The sequence below is a fragment of the Chiloscyllium plagiosum genome, unplaced genomic scaffold (assembly GCF_037043375.1).
Source record: "Chiloscyllium plagiosum isolate Xiang-an unplaced genomic scaffold, Cpla_swu_hap1 HiC_scaffold_4, whole genome shotgun sequence".
Lineage (NCBI taxonomy): Eukaryota > Metazoa > Chordata > Chondrichthyes > Orectolobiformes > Hemiscylliidae > Chiloscyllium > Chiloscyllium plagiosum.
In genome coordinates this window covers 98,054,934-98,079,634 of record NW_028270142.1, presented here as the reverse complement: position 1 = coordinate 98,079,634, position 24,701 = coordinate 98,054,934, and the positions used below count along the sequence as shown (strand labels likewise).

Genomic DNA, 24,701 nt, shown 5'->3' with positions numbered 1-24,701 from the left:
AACATTCCCGTCTCTGCTTCATTATAAAACAGGCAGCGTATCGGGCAGCCTCCCTCTGGGGGTCTTTCCGAAGTGAGTGGCGCGCGGTTTGTGACGTTGCTGTGTCCTGGAGCACGCGGTAGTGTTGGCCCGGAGTTACCTCAATTCCACCTGGGGGTAGGTTCCAACAGGACAGTGTATGTACAAAAGGAAAAGGGAGATCACTCTACTGGGCCGGGTGGACCTACTGTTGGAACAACTTATCGGGTGTATCAAGGTGGTGCGTTTTCATTTGAAAAAGTGTAAAATTCTATTTTATATCAAGAATTAGTTGAGCTTGTAATAGAGAGGGACATTTCTGCTCTGTATTTTGTAGTGTTTTAAATTTTACCACTTAATCATGTTTCACTTGTCAGCCTTGGCTCAGTTGATGTTACACTTGCCTCTCACAGTCAGAGGATTGTGGGTTCAATCCATTGTAGGACTTCAACAAACAAACAGACTGGACGATGGTGCGATACTGCGAGTGCTGCACTGTCTGAAGTGTTGCCTTTCAGGTGAAGTATTAACTTGAGAATGCTGCTGCCCTCTGAATTGAATGGGTACCTTGACTATTTCTTTTACCTCTTAGTCAACATAAGGTTACCTAGATGTCATCACAACACTGGGAGTTTGTATTGTGCAAATTGGCTACTGAATTTCCAACATCCCAACCATAACTAGTCCTCAGAAGTATATGATTAACATAACAGTGCATTCCAACTTACTACAAATGGACTTACTATCTTCTGATTTTTCAATTATTTGTGCAGCTTGTATATTCCTTTCGCATGTTATGCTCTGGTGCCCATTTCCTTGCCATGTTAATTTACATGTCCTGAACAGTACATGCAAACCACCCATATAACTGTATTGGTCCTGCATCCATTAACTTGTAATTTTGTCCACTTCCCTGGAACCTGTTGGAAAGTCCCAGAAATCAAAAACTCTTCCTCCTGCACAATTTCTCCTGCCATGTATTCATCTGTTCTTGTAATTTTATTTCTGTATTTGGTAATGCATGACACTGGGAGTGATCCATTAATCGTGGCTTCTAAGATCTAGCTAGTTCATTTGTAAATCTCTAGAATCTATTTGAAGGATCTCTTTCCCATTTCAACCCAAGTTATTGGTACAGTTGAGCTGTCTAAATGGACTAATCAGTGGCTCCTGTCAGAATGCTGTGGAACTGCTAGGTGACATCAGCATAGAGAGATAACGTACCAATTTGTGTTCTAACCTGTGACACAAGGTGTCTGACTGTTTCCTTAACTTTAGAATCCCTCATCACTGTTGCATGCCCATTTTGTTTGCCTGCCATCTCTGTACAACTAAGTCGGGGTGGGGTCCAAGAACTGGGCTCTGGATTGCACTCCCCAGGTGAACCATTCCACAGACTAGTATTCAGAATTAAATACCAGTTGGAAAGTGAAATGCATTCATGAGATTCTTGCAATTCTTGTGCTACCTGCTTCATCTTATTTGATGGCTTAGCATGCACTTATTCCTCTTCTGCGGTGGCTACACAGAAATGCGCTATCCATGTAAGCCCTGCAATCTACCACAATAGTTCCAGCTACTTCTCTGTCTACACTGAGGCCAATATTTGCTCCAGCTCATGACAGTTTCTGCACTTGTGGTTGTCTAGGAGGTGAGAATTGTTGTGGAGTTCCCACTTGAAACAAAATGTGTATTTGGTGGTATTGAGCTGTCCTGACTTTCCTCTATGCATTGGACTATTAATTGATTTTAATAAGAAGAAAAAGACATTTTTAACAAAATAGTTTCATGGGATATTTAGTCACTGGCTAGGCCAGCATATATTATCTGTTCCCAGTTGTCTGAAGAAGGTGATGGTGAATTGTATTTTTGAATTGTTGCAGTGCTTGGGGCATAGAGCTATTGACAGAGCAGTTAGGAAGAGTTTGTGCTGTGATGTTATTTTCACCTTATCTCCAGGTCAGTGCTGGGTCTTGTGTTCACTTTATTATTTCTCTGTAACTGAGTCATGTAAGTATTTCAAAATTTTAATGGTCCTGTGTTGAGATTCTGGTGCTAATTGCTATTTATTCAATAGTTTATAATTTATAGCCTAAATTCCTTGGTTCTAATCAGCAATCCAGCTGTTAAATTATTTTGAAAAATTATTACTTGTATCTCAAAGGATTAGGCTTTATTGTTGCTCGGTTCTAGAGAGGTGAACAGATCTGGCTGAGACACTGCACTTACATCAAAGTCCAGTCCTTTTGGAATGTTGACAATATAATTAGCAAAACCTGAGCAATAGACAATAGGTAGGCCATTCAGCCCTTCGAGCCTGCACCGCCATATAATATGATAATGGCTGATCATTCCTAATCAGTATCCTCTTCCTGCCTTATCTCCATAACCCTTGATTCCACTATCCTTGAGAGCTCTATCCAACTCTTTCTTAAATGAATCCAGAGACTGGGCCTCCACTGCCCTCTGGGGCAGAGCATTCCACACAGCCACCATTCTCTGGGTGAAGAAGTTTCTCCTCATCTCTGTCCTAAATGGTCTACCCCGTATTTTTAAGCTGTGTCCTCTGGTTCGGCACTCACCCATCAGCGGAAACATGTTTCCTGCTGCCAGAGTGTCCAATCCTTTCATAATCTTGTATGTCTCTCTCTGACTTCTAAACTCAAGGGTATACAAGCCCAGTTGCTTCAGTCTCTCATTGTAAGGTAATTCTGCCATTCCAGGAATTGACCTTGTGAACCTACGCTGCACTCCCTCAATAGCCAGAATGTCTTTCCTCAAATTTGGAGACCAGAACTGCACACAGTACTCCAGGTGTGGTCTTACCAGGGCCCTGTACAGCTGCGGAAGCACCTTTTTGCTTCTATACTCAATTCCTCTTGTTATGAAGGCCAGCATGCTATTAGCCTTCTTCACTACCTTCTGTACCTGCATGCTTGCCTTCATTGACTGGTGTACAAGAACACCCAGATCTCTCTGTACTGCCCCTTTACTTAAATTGATTCCATTGAGGTAGTAATCTGCCTTCCTGTTCTTGCCACAAGTGGATAACCATACATTTATCCACATTAAACTGCATCTGCCATGCATCTGCCTACTCACCTAACTTGTCCAGGTCACCCTGTAATCTCCTAACATCCTCATCACATTTCACCCTGCCACCCAGCTTTGTATCATCAGCAAATTTGCTAATGTTATTGCTGATACCATCTTCTATATCGTTAACATATATTGTAAAATGCTGCAGTCCCAGCACGAATCCCTGCACTACCCCACTGGTCACTGCCTCCATTCCGAAATGGAGCCGTTTATCACTACCCTTTGTTTCCTATCAGCCAATCAATTTTCAATCCAATCTAGTACTTTGCCCCCAGTACCATGCGCCCTAATTTTACTCACTAACCTCCTGTGTGGGACTTTATCAAAAGCTTTCTGAAAGTCCAGGTACACTACATCTACTGGATATCCCTCATCCCTCGTCCATCTTCTGAGTTACATCCTCAAAAAATTCCAGAAGATTAGTCAAGCATGATTTCCCCTTCATAAATCCATGCTGACTCTGTCCTATCCTGTTACTACTATCCAGATGTGCCGTAATTTCATCCTTTATAATGGACTCCAGCATCTTTCCCACCACTGAGGTCAGACTAACTGGTCTATAATTTCCTGCTTCAACACTAATAGGTTCAACACTAATTCACCACTGCAGTTTGCTGAAATAGATCTGTCATCAGGGACAGAAATTCTGCCCGTCTGTCTTCAGTGAAATCTGCAGGCAAATTGCACACCAGTCAGTTGGTTCTGTTTGGACGATCAGTGGAAATCAGCTGGTGAAGTGCTAGTTTCTAGGCATTTCACAGCCCTGAAACCTTATCTCAGCCCTCGTGATGGGTAGAATTAGCACAGTGTATTAGAATAAAGAGATATTCTGCTTCTCTGAATTTCTTAGGTTGGTTTGGGACATTTTCTGAACACAAATGAGGATAGATTGATTAGTTGACACAAGGAGCAGAAAAGAGGAATGTCACTGTGTCAGTCTTTATTAAGTGAGGAGGAGTAGGAAGAAATGCCTAGAATTCCATCAAGATTGGACATCAGTAAGTTTTAAGGTCCATAAGCACATATAAACAGTATTGAATTGATCTTGTGATTGTTTGTTTACCTTCCAGTAACCTATCAAAATGGCAAAGAACAAATCAAAGGCACAGAAACATAAAGATGTCTTCAAAGTTGCCAAAAGCAAAAATCTCAAGGTCAAAAGTAAAACCAAACCCGTAACTACAAGTCTCAAGAAGGTTAGTGAATACTTCACTATTGTGCGAAAACTTACTTCAAACGTGTCCATTTTAACATTTCTGTCACTTGGGAACCACAAGGGTGTGATTTATGTCTTTATGCCATTGGCTTTCTTTAGTTGATTTGCTACCTTAAATTTTTGTTTTTGTAGCATGTATATTAATTATTGGGTTTCTGATACTACCTTTCAGAAATTAGGGTGATTCTGTTGAGTGTCAGATATTAATATCTCATTTGGGCTTTGGGCATCTAACAGTGCAGGTCTGTATCTCTAGGAGCGTGTTGATATTTGTTACGGGTGTTTGAAATAAAACTACTTTTCTAAATCTGGCTACTTGCTGAGTATGTTTTTGTCTGAATAGTCTGGCAGGCACTTTTGAATGATTTTGCTTAATTGAAGGTTACAAATTGCAGTATATCTGTTCCCTCAGGTCTGGAGTAATTATGTCTTTTTATCAGACTATGCTTTGGGAACTAATCTCCTCTGGTGATAAGAGGAGATCTTTAGTACAATAAAGTGACTAGAGTTCACCATTGTATAAGGAAGGCAACTGAGATGGTCTTCAGTGAAACCATGCAGTTAATTTCCTCGTCAATAGAATCAGCGACTCAGACTATCAGGGCTGCCATAGATGCAAGAAGCAAGGTTGCATGTCACACTGAAAGCCTCATTCAGGAACCCACACAATTAAAGGTAAAGGTTTTTATTAACTGAACGTGTAGCTAATAAGAATGTGATGCTGACCAGTTTCTCATCTCAACCCTTCTGGAAACTCTGAGAGCTGTGTCATACACCACTGCACTTGACCAGTCCTAATGGAATCAGGATGGTTAATTGATCATGGCTATCCTTTGAAGTTAGAACTTCTGTTTATGCCTCCAGACAGACACCGCAAAGCAGCCAATATGATGAAACTCCAGTACCTACAAGAATTATAGAGCAGGCATTGAGTTCTCACTTCAAGCACCTTTGAATCTAGTGAAGGCCTGCAATTTAATTCATCAATTATCCAGATTCACTGTCGCTGGGAGAGATCTATGAAGCTCTAGTAATTTGATAAGTTGCAGTCCCCGAGGAGCAAGCTGTTCTCTGCAACAGCAGAGTGCTAGACATATGACCCCTTAATGCTGGCATTGGAGATAAATCTTCAGAAAGCTGTCTCATTACCATCCTCTGAAGACCAGAGTGACATCTGCAGTCACACTTTGCACCCCTTGTTGCTGAGCACAGATTCAAAGGGGCCTCTAGTTAATCTAGTCTCGGGTGAAAAAGGCCATCAAAGTTGTGAAAGCCTTGGGAAAATGTCCTGATAGAAGCACTGCTTCTTTCCAGGAACCTCTTGGGCTGGCACGTTTTGAAAGAGAATCTTGGGTAGCTTGGGAAAAAGTCTCCTGCATTGTGTTGCAGGTGTGTCTTAATAAGCAGCTAAGTAACCATTTCAAGGAGAAAACATAGAAAGTTATGCTGCTGGATTAGATGGCATTGATGAAAGATAATTGTGGAAAAGTTGAAGCAAATGGCCTGTTACTATATTTTATCTGCTGTAGTTTGTTGATTTAAAAAAAAATACTGTAGGATATAATTTGTCGTACATTTTTTCATAATTCTTTCCAGTATTCTGATCTTAAAGTGGGATATTAAAGTGAAATAGAACAATACAGCGCAGAACAGGCCCTTTGGCCCTCGATGTTGCGCCAACCTGTGAACTAATCTAAGCCCATCCCCTGCACTATCCCATCATCATCCATGTGCTAATCAAAGGATTGTTTAAATACCTCTAATATGGCTGAGTTAACTACATTGGGAAGGGCATGGAATGCACTGCCTGCCACTTTGAGTAAAGAACCTGCCTCTGACATCTGTCTTAAATCTATCACCCCTCAAGTTGTAGCTATGCCCCCTCCTACAAGCCAACGCCATCATTCGAGGAAAAAGACTTTCACCCTATCTAATCTTCTGATCATCTTGTATGTCTTTATCAAATCGCCTCTTCGCGGCCTTTTTCTCCAATGAGAACGAACCCAAGTCTCTGAGCCTTTCCGTATAAGACCTTCCCTCCAGACCAGGCAATGTCCTGGTAAATCCTCTGCACCTTTTCCAATGCTTCCACATCCTTCCTATAATTGAGCAACCAGAACTGCACACAATATTCCACGTGGCTGCATGAGCATTTTGTATAGTTGCAACATGACCTTATGGCTCTGGGGCTCAATCCCTCTACCAACAAAACCTGACACACCATATGTCTTCTTAACAGCACTATATCAACCTTGGTGGCAACTTTCAGGGCTCAATGTACATGAATTCCAAGATCCCTCTGCGCATCCATACTACCAAGAATTTTTTCATTGACCCAGTATCCTTCAAAGGGGAATGACTGTGTTCCAAAATAAACTCAACATTTATTATGAAAAGCACATTCAAATTGACGACAATCTTTTGTTTTGGGAATCACTTCAATAACTTCACTGAAAAGAAGTAGCTACCTGAACCATGGAATGGAACCATTTCATTGGAAGCTGAAACCTTATGTCAATGCAGCAAATGATCCAGAGCAGCTAGTGCTTCTGGAAAATTAATTATCTGTTAATAATGTAACAATCATAACAACAAAATGGATAAATTATTAGACCAGAAAGGAAAATAGAAATATAACCTAGTAGCCATAATAGAGACATGATTACATGGAAACCAAGGCTTGGAAATCAAAGGATATTTGACCTTTCAAAAAAGGCTGGGAACTAGAACAGGTTTGTGGGGTAGCTGTATTAATTAAGGATGACATTAATACAATAGAATTGTAGAGTTCCTACAAGTATGGAAGCAGACTATTTAGCCCATCAAGTCCACACTGACCCTCCAAAGAGTATCCCACCCAGATCCACCACTCTCTCCCTGTAATGCTGCATTTCTCATGGCTAATCCACCTAGCATGTATATCCCTGGATACTATGGCATTTTAGCATGGCCAATCCACCTAACCTGCACATCTTTGGATGCCGGAGGAAACCAGAAAAAACCCACGCAGACACGGAGAATGTGCAAACTCCACACAGGCAGTCGCCAGAGGCTGGTATCAAACCTGGTCCCTGGTGCTGTGTGGCAGCAGTGCTAATCACTATGCCACGTGCAATCCCAATGAGAGAGAACTTTGGCTCACTACAATTTGGTTTGAGATAAGCAATAGGAACGATGAGAGATCACTAACAGATCCCCTGGATGCACACTGAACAATAATAAATCAGCCATGCTCTTATGACAGGGCAGGCTTGCTACTCTCGCTCCCAGGTCCTGTGTTCCTCGTTAGGCATATCTAGGTAATTGAATGTTTGCGGTTAGATTGGTGGGATTGGATTCAAACCCAAATCTTGGGTAGTTTTGATCAGCTTATAATTAGAAGATTCAACATGATTGCATGTAAAAGAAGTTTCAACATTGGTGCTGCCTGAAGTTTTGTAAAGGAATGATTTCAAATGGTAGTCGCATTTTAAAGATCGAGGAAAGCATGAAGGAAGAGCCAATTCTGTGCAGAATTGGAATTTGAGTTCTTGAGAAGAACCACCAGAATGGCTGACCTGCCAGGACAGGATTGGAATGTGTAAAACCAGCCTCATCTGCATTTTATAAAGATTATGGATGAGTTTAAAAATTTATCTATGGCATGTGAATGTCGTTGGATGGGCCAGCAATTCTTGGTCATCCTTCTTGGTGGTGAATTGCTGCAGTTTGTTGGGTGTAGGTTGACCCACAATGCTGTTCGGAAGGAAGTTACTGTTTAAAATTCAAAGATTGTCCATTGAAAACTGAGATTAGGCAATCTTTTTCTTTCCAAGATTTAAGATCTTTGGAACTCCCTTCCTGAAAAGATGGTGGAATCATAGTCCTTGTATATTTTTAAGATGGATAGTGGTGCAGAGGTGAATAATTTCTTGTTAAGGGGTTATTGGAAAAGTGGGCATTCTGATTTGAGGTTACAATCAGATCAACTTGATCTAAATGGGGGAGCAGGCTGGAGGGACTGAGTGATCTACTCTTGTTCGTTGTTCATAAAGTTAACCAATTCAGTGCAAAGGAGAAGAGAAGTAAGAGGATTGTATGGTGATCAATTTTTGGGCATGGAGGAGAATTGCAAAACACAGTTAATGGAGGCATATTTGATTTTTAAGTTTCAGTAGGGCTATTGAGTACTGTTTGATGTCAGAAACTTAATTAAAAGTAGTATGCTTTCCTTTATTGATTAATGGATTGAGTATAGGAAATTGGAAAGCATTACAGGACATTGGTTAGGCCACGTTTGGAGTACTATGTGCAGTTCTGGTCTCCCTTCTATAGGAAGGCTGTTGTAAAATTTGAAAGGGTTCAGAAGATGTAGCCAGGGTTGGAAGGTTTGAGCCATAGGGAGCGGCTAAATCAGCTGAGCTATTTTCCCTGGAGCGTTGGAGGCTGAGGGCTGACCTTATCGAGATTTATAAAATCATGAGGGGCATGGATAGGGTGAATAGACAAGGTATTTTCCCTGGGGTAGAGGAGTCCAGAACCAAAGGGAATAGATTTATGGTGAGAGGGGAAAGATTTAAAAGAAACTTAAGAGGCAGCATTTTCACGGAGAGGGTGGTGCGAGCATGGAATAAGGTGCCAGAGGAAGTGGTGGAAGCTGGTACAATTACAACATTTAACTGGCATCTGGATGGATATATGAATAGGAAGAGATTAGAGGGATATGGGCCAAGTGCTGGCAAATGGGACTAGATTAATTTAGAATATCTAGTCAACGTGGACAAGTTTGACTGAGGGGACTGATTCTATGCTGTACATATCTATGATTCTCTTTCAGCATATTAGCTATTTATTTAGTATGGTTTCTGCAACTACAAATTCTCCTTTAATGATGGATTTCAGCTCTGTGTTCTCAGTTTGCAGTCTCTTTAAATAAGGATATTTCGAACACCATACAATCTTTCCCATTAGTCAAATCAAGTGAAGTGGCCAAGGTCATTGTACCATAATTTCAAGTTTGACGTCTTTGTTTTTGATCACTGATGTTCTTAAGTGGAGGTATAAAGTTGTGTTTTCCTGCCTGCTTTCTGTTAATCATGTCTATTCCTCACACAGCTTTCTTCTGAACTCCAATATGATTTTAAAATGTTTTGACTTAGATGGTGAACCAGTCGCAAGCTGTTTTTATTGTGGGCTGTTTGCATTGTTGGTCTTTGTCTGCTAATTGGTGATCCTGTTGGGCTAAATGTTGATCATAATCCGGTATTTACTGCATTGATTCCATTGTGAATATATTTCCTCTTTGATATGCTTTATTAGTGGGTGGCACAGTGGCTCAGTGGTTAGCCCTGCTGCCTCACAGTGCCAGGGACCCAGGTTCAGTCCCTGCCTTGGGTGACTGTGCAAACTCCACACAGACATTCTCCCTGTGTCTGCATGGGCACCCTCCAGGTGCTCCGGTTTCCTCCCACAATCCAAAGATGTGCAGGTTAGGTGAATTGGCCATGCTAAATTGCCCATAGTGTTAGATGTATTAGTCAGGGGTAAATATGGGGAATGGGTCTGGGTGGGTCGTTGTGGACTTGTTGGGCCGAAGGGCCTGTTTCCATACTGTAGAGAATCTAATCTAATCTGCGCCTTTATAGCTGACTTTGATCTTACGTTTTGGTATTTAACATTTCAAAAATAATCTTTCCTCATTTCCAGACAGGAAAGTGATGCAATCTAAAAAAATATTTGCTCAATTTAAAATATATATTTGTGTTATCTTCTTCGCATGTGCCTGTTTGCTTGACTGGTTTGGACAGAAGTAGCCTGTTATTTTGACACATTTGGCACGCCGTCTGATTATGAGATTAAAACCTCTGCTTCCACTATCATTTCTGTTTTGGAAGCTCTTCAAAGCAGTAGAGCCAACACACCAGCAGCCACTGAGAGATTTAGCCATCGAGGCAGATAGGATATGTTCATTGTTTCTGAAACACAACCCATCTTTAACAGTTGCAGTCATTATAGAGTAGCTGTCAACAGGGTTATATCCACAATAGCTCAAGAATAGCCTGCATTGTGCTAGAATTTGGTGACTGTTCATCCCTTTTTCTTTCTTTTTGACACTGAGTGACCCAAACCAGTGACCTCATAATGCAAATGTTAATGATTTGAATTGTCCCTTCTTGCAGTCATCCGCACACTGCATACTAATCCTGCATTTCATATTAATGCTTTTTAATGTCATTCAGGCACTTGATGTTAGCAAATAGAATGTGTGCATTGTGAGAACGTGGGAATCAGACTAATGGTATACTTGCTAGACTTGATGATTTCTAAGCAATGTTAATACAGTATTGTTCAAACCTGTGCAGATTATCTTTCTGGATGAATAAGAACAATTTGGTTCACTTTTTTAATCCAGTGCTTCTGTTCAGTTATTTTAAATACACTATTTGTGAATTTGCTTGCTTGACTTTCATTGGAAAATGCTTCCTTTTTTTTATGCTTATCTATTATATCAACATAAATTTCAAGCAATTTTTAAAACTGATAAATGGGAGGGGGAGGGTGTGAGAAATACATTCTTTTATTTAATAAGCTTTGAAGAAACCCAACCAGGGTTGTCAGCTTAAATTTACCAAAATATGAGTGATATGATTGCTTTGAAATGCTTCACCACAGGTGGCTATGAAAGTCACCAGCTTTGCATTTTTTTTAAATTTGATGTGTGCACCGATCATGTAATGAAATTACTGCTCAGGCAGTGTAGGAGTAGCTCACTGCCTAAAAGGAGTTAAACTTTATATTTTGTTCTGAACAGATTAACATTGTGAATAATGAAAAGGTCTGTAAAGTCAATAAAGCTTTTTCAGAAGTGCGAAAAGAGATCCAGAACCTATCCAAAGACACTTCAACATCTTCAAAGAAACCACTGCAGGTAACTGATTATTTTATCCTAAACAAGTCTTGAAAACTTTTAGGAGATTACGGATACCCCTGCAACTAATTTATAGTCTGGCTGAGTTTATGGTTTAATTTATTTGTAAGATTTATCCGGTTTCATGTCCTGACCGTTTTCAAGTAAAGCAAGAAGCTCCCCCAGTGAGTTGGGTTAATTCAGTTCCTGTGAAGTTCAGCCCTGCAAACTTTTTCAGTTCTGCTTGTTACAATTTACATGCTTTTCTGATGTGGCGTTGGCAGCTTGTCTTGTACGAGTGCCTACATGCAGACTATCGAATGGGGTCATTTTCTTTCTCCATCTTTTCTCTTTTTAAAGGCATTGGGTCCTTACTGTGATATGTTTCAACAACTTTGTTACTGTACAACTGTACACGAATTATTATGTATAGACCTAGAAAGTGAGCATTGCAATATAGGTGAACATTTGGCTAAACCTCATCCCAACTCTGTCTTTGTTTGAGATTTTCACATTTCCACCTTTCAGCAGGTGTCATTGATGAACGGAGACACTCTGTGACTCGGGGTTTGCTGACATTTATTGTTGTAGCTACAGAGACCGCTAACTCAGGACAGATGGGGAATCAAACATTGGACCTTGCTGTTTAATGCAGTTTAGCTACTCGTATGCCATATTTGCCAGACAAAGCAGCAGACTGCTGTACTTTTTTTTTAACTGCTGCTTCCAGGACCAGTAGTTTTACCAGCAAAAGCAGCAGGTCTGGCAACATCTGTGGGTAGAAAGCAAAGCAACATTTTGATTTTGGTGACTCTTAAGAACTCTGATTTTTCTATTCTGTTTTTATGTCAGCTCTCCATGTGCAGTTCTTTGCTTTAGTTTTAAGAGCATGCAGCTACATGGATGTAATCTTAAAAGGTCTTATAATGTAGCACGCAAGTAATGACTATATTGGGGATTTGGTATCAATATGCATTTACAACTAAATAGATATTGACTGTAATATGTTGCAACCCTAGTAATTTAAAGTCCTATTTCGCTTTATTTCAGATACCCAGGTCGCCACCTGATGAAGTGCTGAATATGGATGCTACCACTCAATCGTTTTCTCAATTATGAAGTTCAAAGACTACTTTAGCTGGACTTGTACATCAGAAAAAGTGTATAGTGGACAATGCCTTTTGGGATTGAAGTTAGAGAATTTTAACCCTATAAGTCAATGCCACGCACACACTGTCAAAAATGATTAGTCAGTTTTCTTTGGTATAAAAATTGATGAGGTTCTTCATTCTTTTTTAACAAACTAGAGACATTCAATAAAATAACATTTATCTTTCTCTATAAAAGAAACCAATTTGGAGATCATTCACAAGAATGCTTTTAGCAGATATTTAGGAAATTAACTTCAGTTGTAAATGTGATTTTAAAAAAAAATTTACATTGCATATTTGTTTGAATAGTATTGGCGAAAATGGGGAGAATTTGAATACTCTTAAAGTATGAAAAATTAAATCTAACTTACTTTATTATAGCTCCAACAGTGAGTTGCTTTGTCTATACAATAATCCAGTTGGTTTTAGCATCTATTTTATACTCAAAGGCAGTAATTAATTATTTTCTTTTCTATTTGTCACCCTTTACGTAGAACTGCTCAAATGGTGGAAGTAAACAAAATACAGTAAGACTACTTTTTAAAAAAAAGAGGCCGTTCTAAATAAGTGTAGTCAGAAGTTGAAATGATAAGACACTAGTACATTTTTCAGACTTACTAATTATGACTTCCCAATAGGGGCATGTATGGCTAGAATGTTCTGAGCTGCCCCCTTTCTGGCTGCTGTGCCTTCAAGAGTACTGTACACCCTTTTGTTTCTGAAGTGCAAGCAACTCCAAGAATTTTTTCATCTTGTGGCTAAGCAGATCAGGAAGTCTTGTAATAAGAGAAGCGGTTGAGATAACACAAATTCCTTAGTCTTAAAATTATTTCCATATAATGGCACAGTTCATACTTGAACTATACTTGAGCCAAGAGGTTAATCAAGGAGGAGTACAAGTTGAACAGAAACCATTGCAGGTAGAGCCAGGCAAAGAACAGAGACTTGGAGTATTGGTACTGCTAGAATAGTCATAACAGTTAATGAATGCACTTTAGTTTGCAATTTCATACAGGATATGTGCAACAACCATAGTAGAACTGTGGTCATATATGTTAATATCGTATGCAGTCTGTGTGCACTCTGCAGCCTTTTCTATTGATCTGCACAGTCCAGAAATAAACAGGAATCATTCATGACTATGATTGTCTCCTTGTATGATCCTTTACAACTGCCTTTAGTTTCTGTTCTTTGACTGAGGCATCATCTTAGGATACTTGAAGCTATGTTGCAATTTATCACACAATTAAACCCAGATTAGTTGTTTGAGTTCTTTTAGTAATGTGTTAAAGTTTGCTTCCTGTCAATTAATCTCTGAGGCATTTAAATTATTAGAAGAACCACTCTAGACCTTTTGGCCTTGAGCTTGATCCACCATTCAATAAAATAATGAATGATCTAGTTGTGGCCTCAATTCCACTTTCCCCCCTCTCCCTTCCGTAGCTGTTGACTTCCTTGTTGAGCAAAAGGAGGCTGTAACTCCCCCTTGAGTAAGATCAGTGAGCCACTCTTCAGTGCTGTCTGTGGAAGAGAACTTTACCTGTGAGATGGCTAATAGTTAAACAGTGTCTGTTATATTGTTTCTTTTTTACCTCCGTCCACTTTTTTTTCTTAACTGTCTGTATTTTTCATTCTCCACCTGATTGAGACTAGATAAATGCAATACCCAATATACTTCTCAGTCTTTGCACTGTTAATTTTACAATCCTGTAATCTGAATGGGTAAGAAGATACGTTGTGGTTTGCCCAGCTAATTTAGCTTTGTATGCCTGGTTCCTTCGACGTAATGTTATCAGTTTGCACATCAGCAATGTTTTGATGCAAAATAGTATGATAGATGGGCACGAGCACTTCTAATGAACACCAGATGCCATTCATTCATCTGTGTTATAGAAAATTATGGATAATTATAAAAGAGATCTAAGGAACAACGTTTTCACGTAAACGGTGCTGCATGTATGGAATGAGCTGCCAGAAGAAGTGAGGTTGGTACAATTACAGCATTAAAAGGCATCTGGATGGGTATGTGAATAGGAAGGATTTAGAGGGATATGGGCCAAGTCCTGGCAAATGGGATTATATTAGGTTAGGATATCTGGTCGGCATGGAAGATTTGGACCGATTGGAAGATTTGTTTCCATGCTGTACATCTCTATGTCCATTCTAACTTTGCATTTAACACTCAATGAACAACAGTACATTGTATAATTAGCTTTGACATCAAGAACTTTCTGTAATATTTTGACAAATGAGAAAATGGAAATGTTCATTTATGATAGTGGAACAAAACTGTCCACTGTCTCAATCTGTCTAATAGGTATGGTAATAGCAAATATTGAAAAATAAGATCTCTGTCAAGGAATCAAGGTGCATAGTTGTTCCATGCTATTCCAAATTGTGGCGGAGCTTTCTATCATACTCCTGGACTCTGGAATTCACTTCGTAAATCTCTGCCCTTTGAAGGAACTTTGAAAGATTTGGAGATTACAAAGTGAAATTCAAAAGAATTAAGGGTCTTCAAGACAAGAATATGGAGTTGAGATCAGTTGTTAGTTTATTGAATGGTGGAGTAGGTTCAAGGTGCCACCCTACCTACTCTTGTTCCTAATTATTTTGTTTGTGTGCATACGCTAATTGATTCATGCCACTGGAACATTTCTGGAATTGGGAAGTGAGAAGTGTAATTGGTGACTTCACCAACAACTGAGCTGATTGGTGACTTCATTTTGATCTAGTTTCTTCAATGACATTAATCCAGAGTTTCTATATCCTGGGTTCTGATTACTGAGGGGGGAAAAAGCCTTTGTCACCACTTTAAGGCAATAGATAAATACCTCCAGAAAGGACAGTAATCCCTGAAGACATGGGACATTATATCAAAATAAAGGATTTACAAATATGTAAAAATAATTGAATAATGACAAGAAAATTAAGAACTGTGGAAAAAGTGTATCTGTTTTACTTAAAATCAACCTTTATTTGGACAGTGCTAAAGATATGAAATTATATTATTAATGATGTGACTACTGTAAAGTTAACTTAGTCTCATGTGAAAGTTAAAATTGTAGGCTAGCAACCAAGTCTCTAAGTGTGAAGATTAAGCTGTACCTATTTTTGTTCTGGGTGTTTTAGATTTGATATCTTGAGTGTTTAAAGTTTGGCTCTTCAATAATACCATTTTCATTGTAGCTTAATCTTCATAATATGCTTCTCTGGAATTTAGAAGAATCAAATCTAGATAGTCAAGATGATAAAAGGTGTGGATGTTACCTCTTGTAGGGCATTCTAGGATGAGAGGCCATAATCTTAGGATAAATGGTAGCAAATTTAAAACAGAATTGAGGAGAGATTAGTACTCAAAGGGTTGTAAAGCTGTGGAGTTTGCCACCCTAAAGTGTGGTAGATGCTGGGGCAGTGAGTAAATTTAAGGAGGAGTTGAATTTTTAAATTGGTAATGGATTGAAAGGATATGTAAAGAAGGCAGGAAAATGGGGGTGAGGAGCATATCAGCCAAGATTGAATGGCAGCACAGACTCGATGGGCAGAAAGGCCTAATTCTGCTCCTATAACATGAACTGGTTAAGATTTGGACATGTTTGAAGGTTTTGTTTTGCTGGCTCTGCATACAGTAGTACCAGGAACAAGAAGCCAAAGAAGACCAACCAGTATTATAAAAACATTAAGGTGTGTCATTGAAAGTAATACACATGATTTCAGTGCTATACTAATTCTGCACCAACAGAAGCAGAGGAAATTATTTTGACGCCATTTGCTGCTGTTCAGCTTATAAGAATGTATCTGTGGTAAATATGTTAACTTGAAAAGGAGGGGAGGATATTAAAATACTGTAAAAGGGAGTATTTCCATCTGTTCAGAACCATGTATCATTTAATAATGCTTTTAAAACTTCAAACAAGATAATGCTATCACTATATAATGTGCTAAGTGTAGCATTTAAAACCACACCCCTGAAATGCAAAACAAACTATTTAGTGTTCTATGTCTGTAGTTGTTCTTAACAATTTAGAGAAGTTAGAACTTTATTTGTAAACTTATATTTTAGATTTATATCTGCATTTGAAGATGCAGTTGATAAACAAATGCCACAACATTACAAATGTGCTTTTTCACATTTGTAATGTTATAAATTAGTTTGATTAATTTCTAACCATTTTAATATCCAAAACTGTTCATGATCTTTTTAATTGACTAATTAATTGGATCTTCCCTATTCAGGCCTTATTTCCAAATATTCTAACTAGGTGTTAGGTTCAAGTTTCTTTTAGATGGATGATTCTTCTGATGGCCAAATCTAAATCTAGGGAGTTTTAAAAGTAAGAGGTTGCCTATTTAAGACCGAACAAATGCATTTTTCTTTGTTCTGAGGGTTGCAAGTTTTTGGAATGTTTACTCAAAAGGTAATGGAAGCAGAATCTTTGAATGCTTTTATGGGCAGAGATGGATAGATCCTTGGTAAGGAAAGGGTGAAAATTTATCCAAGAAGTGTAGATGGAAACTTTGCCTTGAGATTGCTCTTATTGAATGATGGAATGAGGTTGAGAAGCCAAATGGACTCTTCCTCTCTGAATTTTGTATGTTTCGGTGCACTCCTAAAATTTTAAATATTTAGTTGTACATTTTTTAATGGGTGCTTCCTTACTCCCGTATCTTCATGCACCATGTTTAAATTTTTACTTGCTGTGGTGCCATCTGGTGGTTAGGCTGTAGCCTGAATTTTGCCAATTTTGACCTTCAAACTCTTTTGAGCCCTGCATGAATTTCTCATGAACCCATAAGTCAGTTGTCTCAATGTGCTTAATTTTGCTTCAAACTTTCTGATGACCCAATCAACAAGTGTACTTCCACCAGGTTGGAAAATTCTGCCCACAGTATTTCCAGATAACCAGATGGCTTGCTGTTTAGTGTGTAGAAGGGAAAAGTTGCTTTCTGCTTGCACAAAGTTTGTAAGCTTTTTGTTTTAAAAGAAAGCATGAATTGGGGCCAAGCACAAAGTAAAGAGTGACACCACAGAAACTCTAAATTCATTGGTTGGAAATAGTTGCTAATTTGGCGACTTTCAGATTGAAGGTAAATAGGAGAAATGTTTACAAATTACACACTAAAAGACAGTTTGTTTTTTTAAAATTCCTAAGTAACATGCAAGATGGGGTGATGTGTTGTTCCTGCAAGATGTGGGAACTGGTGTAATCTGTTGTAATTCTTAGTGACAGCTGTAACAAATATTGGTTGCTTGAGAACTTAAGTGGAGCTGGAGTCTGAGCTTCAAATACTGCGACATATCAGGAAGGAGGGGTTGCAATTATGTGGACTGTCACCTATCTACTGAATGTGTCTTTGTAAAGTAAGTCTGGAGAAAGATGCAGTGGTATATGTCAAGGTTTGTCCTGAGCACCTCAGTGGCACAGGAATCCACTTTACGGTCTATTCCCCAAATGCATACAGAGCCAAACATCAACTGCATGGAGGACCATCAACTTGATGAGAGACCCTCTTTGCGTTTGCCTGAAACTTTCTGGTCTTACAGTTGGCCTCTACCAAATATTGCAGACTGGTACATTCCAAGTTCCAGGACTACGTACTGAGGGTCTTACTAAAGCTGCCACCAAGGCACAGTGGGGAAATACCACTGACTAGGTCTTTCTGCCAAAGTTAAATGGGGGTCCATTCGGTTACCAGACCCTCCCAATACCTCAAGTATATATAAATATAATCTTATACAAATAAGAAATGCCTTTGGTTTTGTTTGCTAGATGGAATCAAACTCCAATGTTTATTTCTTCATATGCTACTGTACAGAGCTGAACAACTTCAGTGGTAAATTTATACATGTTTTCAGGAATAAAGTATAATTTTGAAATTAAAAAAAAGTTTAGTATTAAATATTATTGTAACCTGTTTTCAAATAAATTTAAGGCTGTGTGGTTGTAGTGATTTGAATGCCTCAGTATTGTGGGACACCTGGGAAATTCGTTCATAACATTCTCATTGCAGTTGTCTAACTTGTTTAAGGAGGAACTAGACAACAGTACCATATCATGAAGAAGTAGCATTAGACAAATTAATGAGGCTAAAGGCAGATACGTCCCCTTCCCCTAATGGTTTGCATCCTAGGATCCTCAACGAGGAAGTTAGAGAAAGTGAATGCATTGGTTGTAATTTTCCATTTATCCTTTAATTCTGAAACAGTACCAAAGGATTGGAAAAAAAGCTAATGCGAAACCTCTATTCAAAAGGACTGAGGCCAATTAGCCTGATATCCATTGTCGGAAAAGTATTAGAATTGACTATTAAGCAAGTAATAGCAGAACATTTGGAAAATCACTATTAGTATGGCTTCATGAAAGTGAACTAGTGTCTAACTTGTTCATGTTCAAGCAAGGAGTCTTAAACAGCAAAGAAATAGGGGACCTGGTAATTGTATTGACTGCCAGAGGTGTTTGACAAGGTATCTCATAAAAGGTTAAGTCATAAGATTAGAACCCATGATGTTGGAGATAGTATATTAGCATAGGTAGAGAATTGGCTAAATGGCAGGAAACAGCAAGTGGGAACAAATGTTTTCCGTGTTGGTGACCCATGACCAGGTTCCACATGGATCAGTGTTGGGGCCACAACTGTTCACTTGGAGGGAGGATGTGAATGTACTGCAGACAACACAAAATCAGTGGAAAGGCAGGTTATGAGAGGGATTCAACAGTTTAGAGAGATTGATATGTTAAGGAAGTGGGCAAACAGTTGGCAAATAGAATAATATGGGAAAATGTGAAGTTCATTTTGAAAGGGAGAACAGTATTGTTTAAATGGAGAAAATCTGCAGAAAACTGGAACAAAAGGCACGGGGGGGGGGGGGGGGGGGTGGTACTTGTACACAAAATACAGAAAGCTAGCACACAGGAGTAGCAGCTAATCAGGAAAGCTAATGAAATGTTGGCCCTTATTACAAGGGGTTGGAGTATGAGAGTTGGGAAGTCTTACTAAAACTGAACAAGGTGATACAGCTGGAGTAGTGAGCAGTTTGGGCTCCCTTATTTAAGGAAATATTTCATTGTAGCAGTTCAGAGAAGGTTCACTTGGATCATCCCACATCTTCTGAGCAAAGGCTTAAATAGGTTGGGACTCGACTCACTGGAGTTTAGAGAATGAGAGATGATCTTCGCCATACAGAAAGAAAGCTTAAGAGGGTTGACAGGTTAAAATGCTGAGAGAATGTTTCCACTCATGGGAGAGTGTAGGACCAGAGGGCATGGTACCCTTTTTGTCTGAGGCTAACTTTAAACTGATATGAGGATGAACTTCTTCTCTCATAGGGAGAACTTGAGTTTTTGGAACTCGATGTTACAGAGAGGTGTAGAGGTGGAATCCTTGTGTATATTTAATGCTAAGATAGATAAGTTCTTGATCAGTAGGGGAATCTGGGGTTATGGAGAAAATGAATATTAGGATTATCAGTTCAATCATGATCCTATTTGAATGGCACAGCAAGCTCTCCGGGCCAAATGGCCTACTTCTGTTCCTATTTCTTATAGGATATATAGTTTACCATTTGTTTGTGCCTCTTTAAATTTCCTAAAAGAGGTGTTAAGTAGAAGTTTCAAATGAACATTACAGACAATACACATAGGAGAGAGTGAGGACTGCAGATGCTGGAGATCAGGGTTGAAAAAATTGGTGCTGGAAAAGCACAGCCAGTCAAATGCGCATAACCTTGCTCACTTATGCACTGCAATTTATCAAATCCATAGATTTATTTTTAAAACATAACCATCCAGTCTTGTTCATATAACAATTCAATCCACTTTAAGGGAAATATTTGGTTTCGTACTAACTTGGATGGAAACCATTCATGTCTTAATCAATTTGTCAGAGAAATGAGCTGAAGTACAACATATTGCATATGTCAACATGATAGTGTTTTTTTTAAAAAAATTCATGTCGGTTGTAAATTCATAATATCCAGCTTGAAGGATACAGCTAATGTTGAAAAATAGAGAGTACATATTTATAGGTGAATCAAACTCAGTGGGGAACAGCCATGCTCTGCCCAATGGTGAGCAAAGTTAAAAATCACAACACCAGATTATAGTCCCAACAGGTTTATTTGGAAGTACAAGCTTTCATCAGGTAACTGTTACAGTTCTTTCGGATGGATGATTCCTCTGATGGCCGAATCTGAAACTAGGAGTCACTGCTTAAAGGTAAGAGGTTGCTGTTAGCCCTGTTCAATTTCAACGGCAATTTCCATTTTTTGTTTGTTTCAGATCTCTTGTCATTCACAGTTTTGTTTATTTTGCCATCTAAAATATGCACTGTATCCAAACCACTCACCAAGCTGACTCAGAAATAGATTCCTTTTCTTCACTGTTGCTGTGTCAAAATCCTGGAATTCCCTTCCTATCGGCATTGTGGGTCCACCTACAGCTCACGGACTGCAGTGGTTCAAGAAGGCAGCTCTTCCTCCTCAAGGACAATAGAGACAGACAATAAATGCTAGCCTGGCTAACAATGCCCATGCCCCACGAGAGTACTAAAACAAAATCCAGAAGTCTACTCTCATGGTGTTACAGGACTCTCATTTTCCTTCACCATAAGAAGAGGTGGGAGTTAAAAGAAGACAGCATTGGAACCATGCTTTGAACAGGAGCCTTGTTTTTGGCATGCTATCAGCTGGACGATTGGATAGCACTCATCTTTATCTACAGATTGCAATATCTTTTCACTGTCTGCTGTAGTAGTGTCCATCTATTCTTCCCTGCCAGATTATAGTTGTCCCTCTTGCCAGTATGGAGACTGGGAATTCCTCCTCACAGTCAGAGTTCTTAACTTGCTTATGTGCTGTATGCTTCTACAAGTATAAAATGGAGCAAAGCTCAGTCAGCTCACTGTTGACTCTGCAACCAATGTCATTGTCTTATTTAGATTAACTGCATGTCTCACCGTTGGCTATGTTGAAGGACTCAGCAAGTCCCTGGCACACATTATTTACATTTAGCAGCAGCAGGACACCCAGGTTCCTCAGCTGATATGTCCACTTGAGGTTGAATACTCAAGGTCCTGTTCTGAAACTCCGGCATTCGCCTTGAGAGATACAACACAACTGAGTATTCTTAAACTCTGCAACCAATTCTTGTGAACTTATTCTGCTGATCTTCTCAGCTATCTGCAATGAAGTCATGATGGGAAGGATAGCTTCTTTTATCCACTGCAAAGAAGGACCTCACTTTTACCACATGACGTCAACAAGGCCCTTGAGTGAGCATCAGAATGTTGAGAGGCAGCCCTATACCAAGTCCCAGCTCTCTCTCCCTTGCTGGATCTCTGGAGCTTGTATTTTCTGCTGTAAAAGGCAGTCGCAGTAACGGGTACCTTGGAATGTTTAAAGAGGAATCACACTTCTTCATTTCTGTCTCAATTTTAACACTTGAGGCCAATAATTTACAGCTAATTTACCTTCTAGCTAATATGCCCACCACTGACAAAAATTAGATCTACAATAACTACGCCCCTGGAACAAGGTCAAGATCAGGAAATGATCCCAACATTCCTGATGCTGGAATGATATGTGAAACCTAGTATGGAAGTGACACCTGAGAAAGGAAAACTTATCCCAAACTTGAAGAGTTCAAAACAGGCAAGTGGTCTGAAGAGAATCTCTGTAATTGTGCTTCATTGCCTTTTTGGAAGATTACTACAAAATAAATCGACATTGATCACATATTACAGTTCAAAGTAAGTTATCTTATTAGTTTATAATTGGTAGTTCTTGTTAATAGAAAGTCTGCCTCTTGGAAGACGTGCAAACATGTCCAAATGTTATAGTATATAACTAGTCCAAAAAATGCCAATGTTTGGGCCACCGTTTGTTTACACAATCAAATACTGGAGGGAGACTTCTAAAGATAAGGGAATATCCAACATGAGTTTGATATTAAAGATTCAATGAAGACTCAAAATTAAGAGCAATTGGTGGCAGTTGCCCCAGAAATATATTTATTTTAATACTAAGGCAGCAACTAAAATATTTAAGATTTTAAGGTGAAATGAATAGAAAATATCTAAATCAAAGAAATGGGGCAGCTCCTCTTGTGGTGCAGTGGTAGTGTCCATAACCCTGAACCAGGAGACTCAGGCTCAAGTCCCACCTGCTCCAGAGGTGTGTAATAACATTTTTGAAAAGGGTGATTAGAAAAACAGGTCAACAGGCAGGACTGAAGAAAATGCAAGATTAGGATTCTCTCAGCATCCAAGCTATTTTAATCAGAATGATGAAAAATGTTAATTTGAGAAAGAGAAGCAGCATGAGCCAAGGAAAGAACTAAAGATTTGCATTTCTTTTTCCATTCATCAGATATAACACTTTTCCCAAATTACTCTGGAACTGAGTGGATTGTTAGGCCATTTCAGAGGGCAGTTATGAGTTAAAGAAATTATTGGGGACCATGTTGGCCAGACAATGATGGCAGATTCCCTTTACTAAAGGACTTAAGTGAACTAGATATGTTTTACACAAATTACAGTAGTTAATTGTTACAGTCTCACCATTATTTGAATCTAGTTTTATATTCCAGATTTATTAGGTGAATTTAAATTCCACCAACATGTCCCTAAAACATTAGTGTCAGCTTCTGGATGAGTAATTATAGTCATCGAGGCAGAGATGACTATAGCTCGGAAAAAGGTCCTGGGGCCCATCACAACTGCGCCAGTCAAAAATCAGCACTGAAGTATGCTAACTCGATTTTCCAGCACTTCACCCATAACCTTGTATGCCCTGGCATCGCAAGCACACATCTACATAACTGAGGTTTTCTGTCTCTATTAACCCTAGAGGCAGTGAATTCCAGATTCCTATCACTGTCTGGCTGAAAATGTTTTTTCCTTGCCCTATGGTCATTGTGACATTGCTGTTATACCACTACCACCTATTTATGTAGTGCTTTTCATGAGCACCAATCATGAAAGCACTTTACATCAATGATGCATGTCTGAAGTGTCAGTGAATGCTGTAGGAGACTGATGGTTTGGCAAAGAACTTTACCAGTGGGATTGGGGAGTTTGAATGAGTTGGTCAAATATACTGCTCATAAATTGTTAAATAAAATTTGATCCCAAATTTTGAAGGATGACATGACAATTAAAATTTTTATTTTGCATTAAAAGTCAGCTCATCATAATCGGGCAAAACAATGAACTAGATGTTTAGCAACTCCATAAATGGAACAACATGCTATATGTTTGTGTTAACCCAGGCAGCATTGTGAACTACACTATAATATTTCTATGGTTTCTTAGAGAAATTTTGTTACCTCTCTTCCTTCTTCCAAACAACTTATTGTGCAGCAAGACGAGATTATACCCATAAAAAATCCATTAAAGAGTCTAACTGTGAATGTGTACACTGAGTAACAGGGAACCACTAAACCATTAGAGAGGATCATGAATTTCCCAACTTGTACCAACCTTTTCTTTCAGTCTTGTCATATCAAGTTAATCTATGATGTTCTCAGCAGCCAGTGGCCTGAATACCACCTTCTTACAGAAAGCCACAGGATGTCAAATATGGACAAAATCACAGCATTGTGTATTATTGAGTGGTTTGTCTCAAGTCTGAAATCAAAGAACATGAATGCTAATGACTATCTTGATATCTTTGTACTTATAAAACTTAGTAATGGTAAAGTACAAAATGTCTTATTGTGATTATGATACACCGATACCATCAACAAAATGTGTCAAGTACAGCGTCCAGGGAATGACGTCCTCCAAAAAAAGTAGTCTGCAGTCAATTGGATCCACCTTCTCCACACCAAGGTCATCACACCTTTTTACAAATAAACTCTCAAGGTTAGTCAATTATGGGCAGCATGGTTGCTCAGTGGTTAGTACTGCTGTCTCACATTACCAGGGACCTAGGTTCAATTCCAGCCTTAAGCAACTGCCTGTGTGGAGTTTGCACATTCTCCCAGTGTCTGCATGGATGTGCTTTGGTTTCCTCCCACAGTCCAAAGATGTGCAGATTAGGTGGATTAGCAATGGGAAATGCAGGGTTCCAAGGATGGGGTGGGTCTGGGTAGGGATGCTGTGGACTCAATACGCCAAATGGCCTTCTTCTACATTATAGGGATTCTATGAGCCCAACATGTGATTGAGCTCACCTGAATCACACCAACACTATGTTGTGAATGAATGTGGACAATAAAAATTTTCTACAGGAATCAAGGTAAATCACCCTAGACATTATGTTGTGACTTTATTGTTCAGCTTTAACATCTTGCAGTTTTACACAAGATTAATCTAAACTGAACCTGTGAAC

At 39.1% G+C, this 24,701-nt stretch overlaps 2 protein-coding genes across 8 annotated transcripts in view; one reads left to right on the top strand and one right to left on the bottom strand.

The window, feature by feature from the left end:
* LOC122549026 (transcription factor E2F5-like) overlaps positions 1-24,701 on the bottom strand; it is a 77,997-nt gene that overhangs the window by 20,985 nt on the left and 32,311 nt on the right. The window contains exons 9-10 of one of the 3 annotated variants that reach the window (XR_015757007.1): positions 23,849-23,995; positions 20,355-20,848 (exon numbers count right to left, since the gene is read on the bottom strand). The exons of 1 other annotated variant lie outside the window; for it this stretch is intronic. Coding sequence is in view for 1 of the 2 variants with exons in the window: in XM_087986502.1 (XP_087842628.1) it covers positions 20,811-20,848 (38 nt within the window). In the remaining variant the exon portion in view is untranslated. Of the gene's footprint in view, positions 1-20,354; positions 20,849-23,848; positions 23,996-24,701 lie in introns of those variants that run through there. One more of the 3 variants, XM_087986502.1, reaches the window with a different exon arrangement.
* Positions 46-13,512, top strand: rbis (ribosomal biogenesis factor). 5 transcript variants are annotated; one of them, XM_043688154.2, is made up of 5 exons: positions 243-259; positions 396-536; positions 4,188-4,313; positions 11,124-11,240; positions 12,270-13,512. In XM_043688154.2, the coding sequence occupies exons 3-5, from the start codon at positions 4,200-4,202 to the stop codon at positions 12,336-12,338; spliced, it is 300 nt and encodes a 99-aa protein (XP_043544089.1). In that variant the 5' UTR covers positions 243-259; positions 396-536; positions 4,188-4,199; the 3' UTR covers positions 12,339-13,512. The 5 variants fall into 5 exon arrangements, with proteins under 5 accessions (XP_043544086.1, XP_043544087.1, XP_043544088.1 ...); XM_043688151.2 differs by lacking the exons at positions 243-259; positions 396-536 and adding an exon at positions 46-156; XM_043688152.2 differs by lacking the exon at positions 396-536 and having other exon boundaries at positions 109-259.

Excerpts from the sequence above, each read along its gene's own strand:
- rbis (XM_043688151.2), top strand. The coding sequence starts at position 4,200 with ATGGCAAAGAACAAATCAAAGGCACAGAAACATAAAGATGTCTTCAAA. Across the intron at positions 4,314-11,123 it reads TAACTACAAGTCTCAAGAAG|ATTAACATTGTGAATAATGA; the intron begins GTTAGTGAATAC and ends TGTTCTGAACAG. Across the intron at positions 11,241-12,269 it reads CTTCAAAGAAACCACTGCAG|ATACCCAGGTCGCCACCTGA; the intron begins GTAACTGATTAT and ends GCTTTATTTCAG.